Here is a 16,824-nt window from a genome sequence, read left to right on the forward strand (position 1 = left end):
CAGTCTCTTGAGAGTCACAGCCCTGTTTAGTACAGGTCATGTCTTGCTTCCATGCCCTTCTCTCCCATTCAAAACTCATTACAAAGCTGCAGTAATCAAAACAGTGAGGTACTGGTATAAGGACAGACAAGTAGACCAGAACAGAATTGAGAGTCCAGAAATAAATCAATGTATCTATGTCCAACTGATTTTTTAAAAACATTTTTAAATTGAGATATGGCCAATTGATTTTTCACAAGAGTGCTAAGTCCATTCAATGGGAAATGAAAAGTCTCTTAAACAAATGGTGCTGGGACAACTGGATCTCCACATGCAAAAGAATGAAGTTGGACCCCCATCTCACACCATATACAAAAAGTAACTCAAAATAAATCAATGACCCAAATGTAAGCTCTAAAACCACAAAACACTTGGAAAGAAACAGTGGTAAATCTTCATGACCCTGGATTTGGCAATGGAGCTGTAAATATGACACCAAAAGCATAAATGGAAAAAAAAAAAACAGATAAATTCAGCTATGTCCAAATTAGAAACTGCTGTGCTTTAAAGGACATTAACTAGAAAGTAAAACATTGTATGCTGTTGGTGGGAATATTAATTGATATAGCCATTGTGAAAAACAATATGGAGATTCCTCAAAAAAATTAAAAATAGAACTACCATAGGATCTAGTGATCCCGCTTCCAGGTATACCCAGAAAAAAATGAAACCTAGATCTTGAAAGGACATCTCCATTCCCATGTTCATGGCAGCATTATTTACAATAGCCAAGATATGAAAACAATCTAAATGTCTGTTGACAGATAAAGAAAAAGTGAGACTATATATATATGAATAGTATTCCATTCCACAAAGAAAGATAAATACTGTATAGTATCACTTATATGTGGAATCTAAAATAGTCAAAGTCATATAAGCAGAGAGTAGAATGGTGGTTTCCAGGGGCTGGAGGGACGAGGAAAATGGGGAGATGTTGATCAAAGGGTACAAAGTTTCAATTATGCGAGATGAACATGTACTGAAGATCTAGTGTGCAGCACGGAGACTACAGTTATGGACACTGTTCTGCATGCTTGAAATGTGCTAAAAGGATACACCTTAAGTGTTTTCACCACGAAAACAAAGTGGTAACTATGTGAAGTGATGGATATGTCAATTAGCTTGCTTGTGGTCCTCATTTCCCAATATATATGTATATCAAAACATCAAGTTGTACACCTTAAATATAGGTAATTCCTATGCACCAATTATTCCCCAACAAAGCTGCAAAAATCAAACAAGCAAAGAAAATCAAATAAAATATACTGATTAAAATGTCCGCTATCAGCAATAGCCAAAACCTGGAAACATTCAAAGTGGCCATCACAGTGGAATGGATGAATCATAGCAGAACACTACAAATCCTGCTGTAAATTCACACAGTAGAACACTACAAAGCTATGAGAATGAAAGCTGTAACTTCATGCAAAAACACAGAGGAATCTGCTGTCGAACAGAAGGATGACACAAAGGAATATACCCGGTACTCTTAAGTCAAGTTAAAAATCAGCAAAACTAATCTTCGCTATTAGAAGCCAGCCCAGTGGAAGTCAGGATGGTGGTAACCCTTGTGCCAGTAGTGACAAAAGGGGTTTCTGATTATAAGAGTGTATTCACTTTGTGAAAAATCACCAAACTCTTCCCTTAAGACTTGTGCAGTTTTTCCTACGGAGGTTACACTTCAATGAGAAGTATTAGAAAAACAAACAAAAAACACGGGCAAAGGACTTGAATAGACATTTCTCCAAAGAAGAGATACAGATGACCAACAAGCACAGTGAAAAGATGCTCAACATCATTAGTCGTGAGGAAAGTGCAAATCAAAACCACAATAAGAAACTATTTCACTCATCCTAGGATGGCTACAATAGTAACAGTATTATAAAAAATTAGAAAATAACTGGTGTTGGCGAGGATGTGGAGAAATAGGGATCCTCATATGTTGCTGATGGGAATGTAAAATGGTGCAGTCACTGTGAGGAACAGTTTGGTGTTTCTTTGCAAAGCTAAACACAGAATTACCATATGATCCAGCAATTCCACTTGGAGGTATATACCCAAAAGAACTGAAAACAGGGACTGGGCAAATACTTGCACACTAGTGTTCACAGCAGCACTTTCACAGTAGCCAAAAGGTGGGAACAGCCCAAGTGTCCATCAACAGACGAACGGATGAACAAAATGTGGTAAATGCATACCATGGAGTATCATTCAGTCAAAAGACGAATGAAGGTCTCATACATGCTACAACATGGATGAACCTCAAAAACATTATCCTAAGTGAAAGCCAGAGATAAAAGGAAAAATCTTGTATGATTCCACTTATATGCAAAATCTAGAATAGGCAAATTCATAGAGACAGAAAGTAGATTAGAGGACAGCGGGGGCTGGGGGAGAAGGAATGAGGAGTTATTTGGTTTTTTTTTTTTTTATTGAGTTATAGTCAGTTTACAATGTGGTATCCATTTCTGGTGTACAGCTCAATTTTTCAGTCATACATGAAGAGGAGTTATTTGTATTTTGTTTTTTGTTTTTGAAGAGGAGTTATTTGTGACTGAGCACAAAGCTTTTGGTTGGGGGTAATGAAAGTTTTGAAAATCTATCGTAGTGATGGTTACACAAAATTGTGACTAATTGATGCCACTGAACTGCACATTTAGAAATCACTGAAGTGGCTAATTTTATGTTAAGTATATTTTACCACACACACAATAACTGTATTGCTATATGCTAAGAATGAAGTTTAGAATGAATTTTTTAAATACATTTACAATTTATTGAAATGTATGCAATACTTAGGAATAAATCTTCTAAAAGAGGTTAAAGACTTGTACTCTGAAAACTACAGAATACACCTGTGAGAAATTAAAGATAATCTAAACAAACAGAAAGATACGTATTACGTTCATAGGTTAAGAGGCCCAATATTACTGAAGAGTCGACTCTCCCCAAATTGAGCTATAAATTCAACACAATCCTAATCAAATTCCCAGTAGCCTTTTTGTTTTGTTTAGTTTTGTTTTTGTAGAACTTGAAAATCTCATTGTAAAATTAATGTAAAATTTAAAAGACCCAGAATATTTGCAAATGTTAACCATTATATATAAAAATAGATAAACAAATTTCTTCTTATAGCACAGGGAACTATATTCAATATCTTGCAGTACCTGTAATGAAAAAGAATATGAAAACAAATATATGTGTGTATATATATATATGCATGACTGGGACATTATGCTGTACATCAAAAATCGACACATTCTAACTGACTATACTTCAATAAAATAAACAAATAAAGTACTTTTTTAAAAAGACCCAAAATAGCCAAAACTTTGAAAAAGAAGAACACTCTGGTTTCTCCAGGGCTTAGGTGAAAGGGCCTCTCCAAATCACCCGTTTCATCTTGTTTTGACTCCACACTCAAGGAAAAACCTTCCAATTTTACTTGCCAAGTAGCTTGATTCTGGGTTAGGGATGGGCCCCAGGCAGGGCCACAAATCCCGTAATAAGCAGAAAGGGATCTTTACAACTGTGGAGTAGTAAATAAGTATTCTGGTTTGAAAAAGAAAATATAAAAAGGTGAGCAAAGTTGAAGTTCCTAAACTACCTGACTTCAAGACTTACTATAAAGCTACGGTAATCAAGACAGCGTGGTATTGGCACCAAGAAAGACAAATAGATCAGTGGGACAGAATAGAGAGCACAGAAATAAACATAAGGACAGTGATAAAGGTGCAAAGGAAGTAAAGTCCTTCCAACAAATGGTGCTGAAACAACTGGATACTCATTTTAAAAACTGAACTTCATACTACATACAAAAGTTAACTCAAAATGGAGCACAGCTAAAATGGTAAACCTAAGGAACTAGAAAATTCCTAGGAGGAAACCTGTGGCACTTTGTGTTAAGCAGTGATTTCTCAGCTATGATACCAGAAGCACAATCCATGAAAAACAAATTGATAAACTGAACTGCCTCAAAAGTCAAACCTCTGCTCTTTAAATACTTAAGAGAATGAAAAAAAAAAGCCACAGACTTGGAGAAAATATTTGCAAGTCACATATCTGATAAAGGACATGCACCCAAATTGCACCTCTTGGGAAGGGATGGAAACGTCAGCTGTCTTGATTGCGGTGGTGGTTTCACTGGTGTATATGTATCTATCAAAACTCAAAAAAAAAAAAAAAAAAAAAAAAAGACATGCACCCAAACATGCAAAGAACTCTCAGAACCCAATAACAAGTAAACAACCCATTTTGAAAAATGGGGAAGAGATTTTAACAGACACTTCCCCAAAGAAGATATATGACTGGCAAATAAGCACATGAAAAGATGCTTAGTCATCAGTCATTAAAAATGCAAATTAAAATCACAATGAGATACTACTACTTACCTATTAGAATGGTTAAAATTAAAGACTGACCCTACCAAGTTTGCCAAAGGATATCGAGAAATTGGACTCTTATACGCTGCTCCTGGAAGTATAAATGGTACAACCACTTTGGAAAAGTTGTGCAGTTTCTTAAGAAGTTAAATGTATACCTACCATATGATCCAGACAGTCTGCTCCTAGGTGTTTACCCAAGAGAAATAAAAACACATGTCCATACAAAGACTTACATATGAATAGTCACATAGCTTTAGTCCTAATAGCCAAAAAGTGGAAACCACCCAAGTGTCTACCATCAGGTGAACAGATTAACTACGGTATTTCCATATAATGGAATACTACTCAGCAATAAAAAGAAATGAACTACAGATTCACACAATATGGAAGAATATCAAAATAACTATGCTACACGAAAGAAGTCAGACCAAAAAGAGTACACACTGAATGATTCCCATTATGTAAAATTCTAGGAAATGCAAAGGAATCACCCAAGCGGTTCTCTGAGGATGGAGGGAGTAGGGGTTTGGGGGAGCAGGAAGGAAGTATTCTAAAGATTAGGTACAAGGACACACTGGCTTCCTCGCTATTCCCAAATATCCACTAGGCACACTCCTACCTCAGGACTTTTTCACTTGCTGTTCCCCTTCCATGGAACATTCTTCCCCATTAGCAACATGATTTGTTCCCTGGCTTTTTTCAGGTCTCTGTTGAAATACCACCTTATCAAAAGGGTCTCCCTAACCACACTACACAGTACAGCATATTTACCAATGCCCCAACACACATGTAGTCACACCCTATCCTTCTTATTCTTTTATTTTTCTTCTTTACACTTAGCATAGCATATATCACTTTGCACTGAAATGTACGCACACACACACACACACACACAGTCTATCTCAACCCCACCCTGACTCCTGCTGGCAGTAAGAACTTTGGGACCAGGCACTTTGTTTTGTTCGCTGCTGTGTCTCCAGTGCCTAAAATGGTGCCTGGCATTTAGGAGGGGCTCAAAAAATACACATTAAATGAACAGACCATCTCAAGAGGCAGGTACAATTACTATTATCTTTTTTGTAGATGAAGTTAAGTCACTGGTCTAAAGTCACATAACCAATAATTGAGAGAGCTGCGCTTTGAAGTCAGGTCACTTTGATTCCAATATCCAAATTCTGAGCAACCATGCTCCATGGTCTCAGAGTCAGGGAGATCAAACTCAGAAACCAACATCGTACCACTGTGCAGTTCAAGGGACTGACTGGGAGTATAAATCAATTCACTCCTTCTGGAGACTATCTGGCAACAATACCAAAATCTGAACCTAACAACCCCCTTTAATCAAATAATCAGACATGGGAAAAAATGTTATGTTATACAAGGATGTTTATCTTGGAATTGTTTCTAATGGCAAAGATTTGCAAACAACAAAAAGGTCCCCACAAGGGAGTGACTGAAGTGCAGTAGATTATCTGCTCAGAGTATGGGGGTGTGGAGTAAGGGTCAAGGAAGAGTATGATGAAATTTTGGGGAAACTGTTGTGGGGAATTGGAGGCAAGGTAAGGCAGGAGAAGTAAAAAGATTGAGAGATGATGGAGGTGGATGGCTAAGCTGAAGATGAAGACTATGAAGGTGGGGACCACCTGCATAGCTGTATAGTTTTTTCTGATAATGTTCTGATACCACAATAAGAAATGGGGGTGGAGATCCTAACACTGATCCATGCAGGGCTGGGGTTGCAGCAAGCATATGTGAGGGAATACAAAGTGACAGTAGTGAGTGATTCAAATAATCTCTCATGTGGTGCAGGCTGGGAAGGGAACAAGAGAGGCCAAGTAAAGGCTGAAAGGCCAGGAGAAAATGCAGAGATGAAGGCACTGGATGACCCTACAGAGTGGTGGGAGTGATGTATGAGGGGGATGCCAGAGGCCAGAGACTGGGATGTTCATGTGTATGATATCAGAAGTGAAGCAATCCCAAGTATCAACATCTAGGGATGCATCCTGTAAATAACGGAAGAGAAGTAAGTCTCTAGAATGGGAAGGTCGGGAAACTGTAAGGAGTGCTAGCTTGGTCATTGACGTGGGCACTGAAACCTCTGGGGATAATGACTGGAGCTTGGACTTAAACCAAACAAGATGGTTACCAAGTGCCAACAAACTTGTTGAGATCACTAGGACACTGGGCCAGTTATTTTGCATACACTGATTCATTTTATCTTTATAATAAGTAGCTCTATATAGATAAGAATAGACAGATGAAGTGACTAGACTTGGAAAGTTCAAGGTCAATGTCAAAGTCTTGAGGTAGGTCATCTGACTGTCAGGATGTTAGACTGAGTATCCAGAGTTATCAGTGAAGGGTGTGATGTTGAACATGTGGAGTCAGTTGTGTTGGTGGAATATCTAGATGGAGAGGTCCACAGGCATATAGAGACGTAGGGTTAAGGCTCAAGAAAAAGACTGGGGTTGAAGATATGGATGTCTATGTTAAAAGCATTGAGTTGACAACTGAGAACAGAATGGAACAGTATGGAAAAGAGGAGAGTGCTTTGGTTTCATTTAGACAGTGGACACCAAGAAGAATCAGCAATTTTAAAAATGTAAGCAGCATATCATAGTAGACCATAAAATGGCCATGAATTGTTTGCAGCTCCTCCTTTCAAGAGATGAAGTTTGTTTCTCTATCCTTCGAATGTGGGCTGATGTTTTGACTTCCTTGGGGCAATCAGCAAGGCAAAGTGATGCTGTACAAGTTCCAAACCTAAGAGACCTTCCAGCTTGTGCTCTCTCACTGGGAGCCCTTCCACCAGCATGTGAACAAACCTCAGTGAGCCTGCTGGAAAATAGAGGGCCAGCGGAGAGAGGGTGCGATGTGCAGCCTTCACAGCTGGGACACCAGCTAGGGGAGTCAGTGAAGCCCAAGAAAAACTGAGTTTGGCCCAGACCATGAAAACTGCCCAGCTGAGCCCAGCCCAAATTGTTGACCCATAAAATCTCGAGTTAACTCAAAACAGTTGTTATTTTAAGCCATTAAATTTAAGAGTGATTCATTATACAGCAACAGATAATCAGTATCTAAATGGCTTCAGAAGCAAAGGGAAAAACAGCTTAAATGAACAGGTTATATATTGCAGAGAGATCACCTTGGATGGAATGTGACAGGGAGTGCTTGCCCAGGTTTGAAGATGTGGTGGTGGCAGAAGCCAGAGAACAGGGTTGGAAAGGGAGGGTTAAATGTTAGCAGTGGTTTACTTCAGAGGGTTGGGGGTGGGGACTGCAGAATCACTGAATTTCATTTTGAATATCTGTGTACTACATCCATGTGTTGCTTGTGTAATCTTTTTAACAGGTTTATTGAAGATTATGTAATTATTTTTAATAATTCAATACTTAAGTTTTAAAAATGAAATAGTAACTAGAAAATGGAGGTGGGTGGTATAGATCAATGGTTCCGGCTGTATCAGAATCATGTGGGAAGTCGCACACAAATACGGATTCCAAGGGCCCATTCCTGGACATTCAGATTCAGTTAATCTGGACCAAGGCCAGAGAAAGTGTTTTCTTCACACAGCTTCCCCAGATGCTGAGGTTGTGAGGGTGAGAAGAGTTCTGAGGACAGAATCCCAGGAAATGTCTTTATTTTGGGGTCTAAAAAGGAGAACAGTGATTTTCACACTAAGCTTCTGTGGAAAACTAGGGTTCCCAAGAGACATTTTCAGTATTTATTAATAAAACAGCAATAGGTACCACCTATTAGTATGTCCCAGGCAGAATTCTAAGCCCTTTATATTTATTACCCCATCTAATACTCATGATACGTCCCCATTTTACAGATGAAGAAACTTAAGTCTGCAGAGGAAAAATAATCTGTTCAGGGTTAGCTAGGTGGAGTCAGGATTTGAATCCAGGCTAATTCCAGAGTCTTGCTTTTGTTTGTTTGTTTTTGCAGGGAAAAAAATTTTAGTAAGTATATAGAATTATCTCAATTAAAAAATTTCCTTCCATATATGCATTAGACCTGTGGTCTACACTACCACATATTTCGACTAGAATCTAGACTATGAGCTCATATGGGGGAAAGAATGAATGTAGTTTTATCTCCTAACCTCCAGGGCCTGTTTGTACTCAATACATGTTTGTTGAATGAATGTGATTCGCGATCTGAATACAAGCTTTAAGTTTTTGTTATTTTATGTTTAATATTCCAATCATTTTAAAGTTCCTCTCCATAGGGAGCATTGCTTTTCAAAAGAGCAAGTTCACTGGAATTGTGAACAGCTGACAGCAAGCTGATTGTTAGGATGGCGCAATGAAGGGTTGATGAAGAAACAGAATCAAATTGATATTTTTTCCTTAAAGAAGGCAATGAAAGCGAAAAAAGAGATGACTCAGTTTCACCCACCTTGCGGAGGGAGACAGGACAGATTCAAAGAGGTTTCCAGGCTGAGGAGAGATGGCCAGTAGAGAGGGGAAGGTGAAGATGAAGGAGATGGAGTCAATTGGGAGGTGAGACCTAGTGAGGGAGGGTAAGGGGGGCTCCTAGGGGAATTAACCTGCACCTGTTCCTCTGAATCTCTGAAAACCAGAGCTGTCAGAGATGCAAGACAGTTTTAAGCAGGGGAAAGAGCGGCAGGAAGCAAGACTTTGGGGAGGAGAAAGCAGCCCCTCTAATGAAGTTTCTCTTCCAGCCCTCACCATTTAAGGGCCGTGGATCAGAAAATTTAACTTCAGAATTCTAGAGATTGACGTGGGATTACGAACCTTAAAAACAACAATAATATCAGCAAAAACAGAAATCTACTATTTACTATCATCATAATTTCATTTAAAAAGGGGGGGGGGTGGCATTTAACACACCAAAATAAAAAGTAGGAAGGACAAAATCTCGGAATAAATCTACCCTACCTTATGACCAGCTCATTCAGTTGTCCTTATCTTTCTCATTTCGCCAGGAAGGATGTAAGATCCCTTCCTGCAGGACCAGTGCGTGGGGAGCGTGGCTCCAAAACGCCCACGCCGGCAGCCGCTTCGCATCCCCGCGGGGCGGGAGCGGAGCCTGGCAACCCAGCGGGCGCCGGCGCCTCTCCTGACGCCCCGACAGCCGGCCTCAGGCTGCCGTCCCGCTCCGTCCAGCAGGCAGTGACTCGCAGGTTCCGGGCAGTGACCCGGCGCACTCCGCCCTGGGCTAGCTCTCGTCCCTGCCGAGGGTCCAGCGGTTCGCAGATCCAGGTGGCGGTGGCGGTGCCAAAGTGGGGGCGCGGCCTGGACTCGAGGAGCGCCCCTCCTCGCCCCACCCGCCACGGGCCCGCCCCGCACCGCAGTCCCTCCACTCTATTCCGCGCTGTTCCAGCGCGGATCGACACCCTCTACGTAGCGGGGGGTGGGTGGGGGAAGGGTGGGGGGTGGGTGGGCAGCTCGCGGGTCCCAGTGCCCAGTGCCCTCCTCCGACAGCTCTGCTCTGCGGGTGAGAACACCCTCTCTTAGCTCCAGTTTCGGATATCTGAGGCTCTCGGTACCGATGTCCCGGATGCTCGAGGGACCCTGGGGGGTTCTGGGCGCTGAGGCCCGCTCTCACCCCCCGAGGGCCCACTTCTCCTGGAGAAGTACGAGCGTCGGAGGGTGCCCACACAGGGCCACCCGGAGGGGCCTGGCGGAGCCCATCCTCCAGGCGTCCACCCTACCTGTCGTAGCTCCAGCGGCTGTAGGACAGGGTCCGGTGGCTGCTGACACCCTCCATCGCCGCCTCACGACTCTGCTCCGGGCTCCGCTGGCGGCGGCAGCAACTGCGCGGGGCTCGGTGCTCGCTTGCTGCGGGCCCGGCCAGGGCGCGGGCGGAGGACTGTACCATTCGGCCCCCCGGGGGGGTAACCCCCCCTCTGGCTCTGCCAATGGCGGGGACGCGCGGGCTGCGGGGACCCAAGCCCTTGGGGGCCCCCTCCCTCGCGCTCGAGTCCCGCGGGGGCGCGGCTGCTGCAGCCTGGACCGCTTATTTATTTATTTCCGATGTGTGCTCCACGTCGCCAAGGCAACCGTCCCATCTTTTCCGGAGTCACGAGGGCACCGCTGTTTTCAAATCTTCCCGGGACAGGGACTACTTAGGGGCTTTCCCTTCTGCTAGCGTAGGAGTCTGGGATAAGCGCCTAGAACTCAGACCCGCTGGACAGAGACGCCCCCCTCCTTTCCTGCGAGAGATCTTCATCCAGTCACCCCCTCCAACCTGCCACGGTCAAGCGCCCCCCTTCTCAGGAATGGGAATACCCATCCATCCTCGAGTTTCGAAGATTCCCGCCATCTACCCGCCTCCTTCCCCCCAGCAGGGAAATCCTTTAACCAATGAAGTGCCCCCTCTCCTAAAACTGTCGAGACTCAGCCGCCTCCTTACCCGAGTGAAAATCCACTTCTCCCTCCCTCTTCCACCACCAGATTCCCTTCGCATATTATGGCCCCCTTGGGTTTCAAGGACCAAGCTGTGTAAACATGCCCACTTCCATGCCTTCTCTGTTTATTTCCTTTTGTGCTTTCCCTTTTACTACTAAAAAACCTTTGGCAAAAAATCCAGCTGTGTTGGCTCAACTTCGTCTACAACTGTCTGAGGGTGGCCCAGGGAAGAGGGCCTTGGAGAAGTGCCTGCTGGGTGGGGCGGGCTACTGCTGGGTAGGGAGAACTGGAGTAGGGAGTCTTCGGTCTGCTCCGCCCCTCTTTCCCTTCCCTTCCCTTCCCCCATCCTGGGTTGCTGCGCCTGGGATTTACAGGTATAATCTTCTTGCAGAGGTCGTCGAAGCCTAAGAAGGACCTTTCAGTGCCGCTGGGGTGGGGAGGCTGCGCTAACACGCAGCCAGGGTCCCGGTGGAGGTGCCAAGGTTCCCTGGAGGTGGAGTGCAGGGCGGTAGAGTCTGAGCTCCACTAATCCAAGATCAGGGTCAACTCCAGTGAAACTAGACTTGCCTGTTAACCCTGTGGGTCACAGGGCTTGCAACTGGCAGCACACCTGTTGCGTCCAGCTCACAAATGTGTTTTTATTTGTCTGGCACAGTTTTTTTTTTCTTTCTAATTAACTAAGCTGACAACACAAAAATAGGGAGATTTAATAGTTTGGGCTTTGCATTCTGCCTTAAAAACTAAGAAAATCTGGCAACTTTGGATCTGCCTTCAGCATGGCAGGCACAGAGCAGAGAAGTGGCTGCTCTCCTTACAGGGAGCATGTGTTCTGTCTGTCTCAGGCCCCAGCCAGCAGGCTTCTCTCACTTATATAATTTGCTGGTCCCCCCTATAACTTTGAAATTTGCCACCCAGTGCAATACAATCATCTATAACCACTGAAGTTTCCCAACTGGCCCTCAGAGCTGCCCCAAAGCATCATTAACCAGTATTTACCAAGGACCAGGTGCTCAGCAGAATGCTGTATATAACAAGCAGACACTGTTACTCCCTTTGGGATTTACAGATTGACAGGCATGGACTGCCTCCCAAACAGAACTACTGCTTCTGAACCACATCTTAATGGTGAGATGCTCAGCATACTCATGATGACCTCATGAGTGGTGGATTGGGACTCCAGAATCAACTTGTGACTCTGTGAAGCATTATTTCATTGTCTGGGTAGGTGTGATGGGTGAGCCCTATCTGGAGAACATGTGAAGCTTATGGGGCCTCTCATAGACACTGAAGAACCAGAAGCCACTGCTCCTGACCCAAACGTTGTAAGTCAAGCCTCCAAGGATGTCTTTCCTCCAAAGCACTGATGGAAGGGCAACAAGACCTCAGAAGGGACTCCCACAATAAGAGAAGTCCTGCTCCAGCAGCACTGTCCACTCCAACCCGGGCTTGCTCAGAGCCAGCAGTCACAGAGACCTCCTGAGATTGACATTGGGCACTGGCTTCCAGGCTCTGGCAGCCTGCTTTGAGGAAGACCCTGGAGGTGGTAATAATAAACATAGATTCTACCTCCCCAAGGAGCCAGGCTGTTGGCACAAGATAAGAGTTCTCTAGCTATAAGAGCCAATAGCAGGTGTACTGGACCCGCAGACCTCCACCTCCAAATCCTGAGACCCAAATAAGAAGAACAAATAAGCAGCCCAAAGCCAAGTGTCCTGAACCAGGGCTGAAAGTTTTAGGGAAGTTACATCCCAGACATTTTGGAGGAACCTAAGCTAGGCAGATGGAAGAGCCTAACAAAGGTCCAGAGAAAGGACCCTTGAATCTTACCAATGCCAGGAGCTACAGGTCAGCATTCTGTGGGAGGGAGTTGTGCAACAATCTTAAAGCATGGTCACAAAATCTTTGAGAGCTCTCTCACTGAGAAGTAAAATCTATGTTATCTTACCTTGATTCTGGATGCATGAGACTTCTGAATTTAGGTAATAAAAGGCCTTTCGAGTGTTCCCTTGTTCACTGGAGCCCTGAGCCACCATGTAGAAGTCTGACTTCCATGTGGCCACCATGCTGTCAGGAAGTCTAAGCTACAAGCAAAAGTCATATGTAGATGCTTCAGTTGAGTGTCAGCTGACCCAGCCTCGAGTCACCACAGCTAGGCACCAGACACATGAGCAAAGAGGCCTTCAGAAGATTACACCCCCTAGCCCTTCAGGACGGCCCCAGCTGCTTGAGGCTCCCCAGCTGAGGCCCCAGACATCACGGGAGACACGTCATCCTTGCTGCACCCTCCCCTGACAGAGAATCTGTGAGCATTATGAAATGGTGGTAGTTTTACACCCCAGATAACCAGGTGGGCAGAATTCATCTCAGAGGAACTAGCACTTTTTCCTTGAAAGCAGATTACTGGGCCTTTGGGTTATGAGGGGAAGGGCCTCAGTGAGACTGCACAGAAGAGCTCAACAAGGCTGCTTGTTTTAGGGAAGCTACATCCCAGACATTAGGAAAGTATTAGAAATGTAGGTGCTGTCGGACGGTGGTTACATGATGGGTGGGAGGAATAAGTCTGGAGCTGGAAGAGAGAGGATGCAGGAGAAAGGCTTGGGTAGGAAGAGAGGGTGAATGGCAGAAGGCTAGAGTCTAAGAGGAAAAATAGCTGGTGAGAAATTCCTGAGTAGGGCTGGCCAAGGAACTCGAAGAACAAAGATATCAAATATGCTGTTTTAAGTTGGTTCCTGCTCCATGGTGCTGCGCTATTATCCCCAAGCCTTCAGTAGGTGTCTGCTATGTATGCACCGTCACCTTGTTGAAATGATGCTTGGACAACGCAGAAGGCAGGGCACTGTCCACGTGTGGGACAACGTGCAGTAGGAGGCCAGCAAGCCGAGCAGCTAGTTGGAAAGTGAGAATTAAGTGAGGAGCAGGAATGTAAAAACAAAGGAGACCAGGAGAACACACTCCTTCCTGGAAATTCTTGTGCATGTTGGGGAAGGCATACTAGACTTCCCCAAATAAAAGGAGATAGATTGGAGACAGTCTATTTGCATTTGAAAGGAAATGTATCCTTCAAAGGCTGGAGGGTTTGGGGCTACTTGTGAAGAAATGCTAGGACAAGTGGTCCTGGAATCCAGTAAGGTGGAATCCCTCAGCCACGCAAGGCCAAACCACCCAGCACATTTCTGGGAGAGCAAAAAAGCAGTGGAGAAACCCAAAACAAGGACTTAGGACCCAGGGTCCACCATGGCAAGATGAGGAACAGGGACCTGGGAGTCTACATCCCCAGAGAATAAACCCAGAAGGAAAAGTCCTCTGATGCAACAGAGATGGAAGGCTGTGAAGGGAAACACCCCCTATACTAAAACAAGCTCCATTCTCTCCAAAGTAAAGCTCCGGGGGAAAGAACCAAGTGCGCCCTCCACTGTGCCCTGACGGTGACCTTTCCCCTTCAGTTTCTGTTCCCATTGCTACCCTAAGGAGCAGTGCTTCCCCCTTAACACTCTGGCCCTGGGGGACACAGTCCCTGTGTTCTCAGATCGAGAACAGCCTAGATCCTTAACGACTTTATTCATTTTAGAGGGAAAACAAGAGGGAAGCAAGCAGAGCCATCACAGGAAACACATCAATGCAGGGTCCCTCTGGCCATCTGTACACATCTATGTTCTGATTCCAAAAGGGAGACTCCCCTACAGGATTTCTCCCCTAGTCATCCTGACACTTGCAAGCCCAAGGTCAAGAGATGCAGATGTCTATCTCTGTTCAGAGAGATGGGCCTCATCTCCAGGTGACTGGCACTTTGAATGACCTTGCTGATGTCACGGGCCACCCGCACTCTCACGCTCACAGAGTGCTGGCTTCACCTTCACAGGCCCAGCTGAACAACCACGTCACAACCTCCCACATCAGCCTCCACCCCCTTCCTCTCCATCCCAAACAGGTACAGTGGCAGGAACTTCTTCACAAGAGCATCCCCTCAACCCTACTCTGAGTCCTCAGGGCTTTCTGTAAGTGAAGAAAGGGGTGGGGCTCGCGATCAAAGAAGTCCACACAAACTGGTCACTTTTCTTAACCTCCCTGACTCCGCTGTCTGAGGCAGGAAGAGGCCTGTTCATCTCCCAGGGTAAGTAATCCCTGGTTCTCACTAAGTCGGGGAGATGCCTGCTGTGGGCTCTCTGGAAGCCTGAACAAGGGGCCAGGCAGGGCTGGCTGTGAAAAGATAGGCACCAATGTCCACATTCAACCTTTAAACTGCAAAATAAGTAAACAAACCAACAACAGCAACAACAAAAATGCTCTTAAATTTTGGGGTAGAAGTTTTAAGAACAATCACAAGAGCTGACTATGCAATGAAAAGGTGTGCTGAGTGTTAGGAATTAAGATTCTGGTATTAAAAAAAGAAGGTTTGGGGAAAATATCTGCCTCTAAGCTTTGTTATTGTAGTTCTGCTTTTTGATTTTGGTTTTATTCTTCTCACTATAAACAGCAGTGACAGAACTATGTATAAACTCCAGTTTGGCTTCAGCTTTGTTGGAAGCCAGGTCACTGAATGCCACATCTGGCATCCCTGAACTTGTGAATGATCAAAAATCACATGATGGTGTGGGCTCCCATCACCTGTAACTTGCCTACAACATCCAGAGTATGAGGAAGGCATGTTGTTTGGATTTATTATTTTTTTCTTTTTTAGGGATTTAATATTAATATCTGAATATTTGCTTTCAAATACAGGCAAAACATTCTAGGCAGAACTTGGAAGAAAAATCACCTCATGTGCTTTATAGCTTGCAATTCTGTCATGTATATTTATAATTGCATGACTCTATGCTGCCATACTTATGATAATTGTGAGCGCTCTTAAATTAATGAATCAATTATTGAGAATTTTCAAAAAGTTGTCTGAAAATAGATAGGCAGTTAGTTTGAATATTAAGAGTGAATTAGCTAGATAACTTTAGAAAAAACATTACATTCTTTCTGAGTCACAAATATTTATAGTGATGTAAGTAATTCAATGTGGAATAACACAGAAAGCTTGGAAAACAGAAACCCCAGTGAAGTCTGTGGGAATCCAAGTGCAGTCCCTGCTCCCAGCATCCTTTGCCAGAGGTGGGAACGTCAACAATGGCTGATTCAAGACTAATGGTCCTGAAGGCTGGGGCCTCAAAGAGTTTTGTTTCCTTAATCTGGGGCCAGAAAATGCCACAGAAAGTTCTGAGCTTCCTATAAGAGAAATTAAAGGACTAAGAGGGCTGGTAGACCCAAATGGGCTTAAATGTTTGGGTGAGGAGGATGCAGAGTACATGGGCCAGGTGACCAGAGCAGTCATGGAGAGATGGCAAACATGAACAAAGTTGACGGGTGTGACGATAACCAGCTGAGACAAGTTAGTTCTTATGGAGAAGATGATCACAGATCAGACACTTTCCTTTCCCTAGAAGACAGGGTGATACAGAAACCACCCCCGTCTCTTAGGAGTTTGGGAAAGAAGGGGGATGGGGAATAACAAGGATCCCCCAAGACTACACCCAGGTTTGATGATTTGCTAAGAGAAGTTGCAGGGCTCAGTACATAGTTGTTACTCGTGACTGTGATTTATTACAGGGTAAGGATACTATGTCAGTGTCCCAAGGACCACCTTTAGGCTCAATGATTCACTAGAAGGACTCCTCACAGGGCTTAAAGAAGCTCTTATCCTCCTGGCTATGGTTTATTAGAGTGAAAGGATTCAGATTAAAGTCAGTCATGGGAAAAGGCTTCGGGGGAACGCAAGAAAAATCACATGCAGACTTTCAGCGGAGTCCCATGAGGACACATGTAATTCTCCAGCAACAACGTTGCCAACTAGGGACTCTCACCCAAGCCTTGGAATCCGAGGTTTATGACGGAGGGTAAGTCACATTGATATGCAATGCCTGTCTGACTGATCTCAGCCACCTGACAATTTCCCTGCTTTTCCAGATCAGAAACAGGAGTTTACCACAGATCATTCTGTTAGAATAAACTTATCTGGTCAAACTGGTACAGGATGG

The 16,824-nt window shown here is 44.2% G+C and overlaps 1 protein-coding gene across 4 annotated transcripts in view; it reads right to left on the minus strand.

Moving 5' to 3' along the window:
• The window catches only part of TUB (TUB bipartite transcription factor), an 81,317-nt gene extending 71,028 nt beyond the window's left edge, over nucleotides 1-10,289 (minus strand). For all 4 annotated transcript variants that reach the window (XM_032489087.1, XM_032489082.1, XM_032489086.1 and 1 more), the window contains exon 1: nucleotides 10,108-10,289. In XM_032489087.1, the coding sequence (XP_032344978.1) occupies nucleotides 10,108-10,274 (167 nt within the window). In that variant the 5' untranslated portion in view covers nucleotides 10,275-10,289. The remainder of the gene's footprint in view (nucleotides 1-10,107) is intronic.
• Between the last annotated feature and the right edge of the window lie 6,535 nt (nucleotides 10,290-16,824).

Source organism: Camelus ferus, chromosome 10 (genome assembly GCF_009834535.1).
Source record: "Camelus ferus isolate YT-003-E chromosome 10, BCGSAC_Cfer_1.0, whole genome shotgun sequence".
NCBI classification, from domain to species: Eukaryota; Metazoa; Chordata; class Mammalia; order Artiodactyla; family Camelidae; genus Camelus; species Camelus ferus.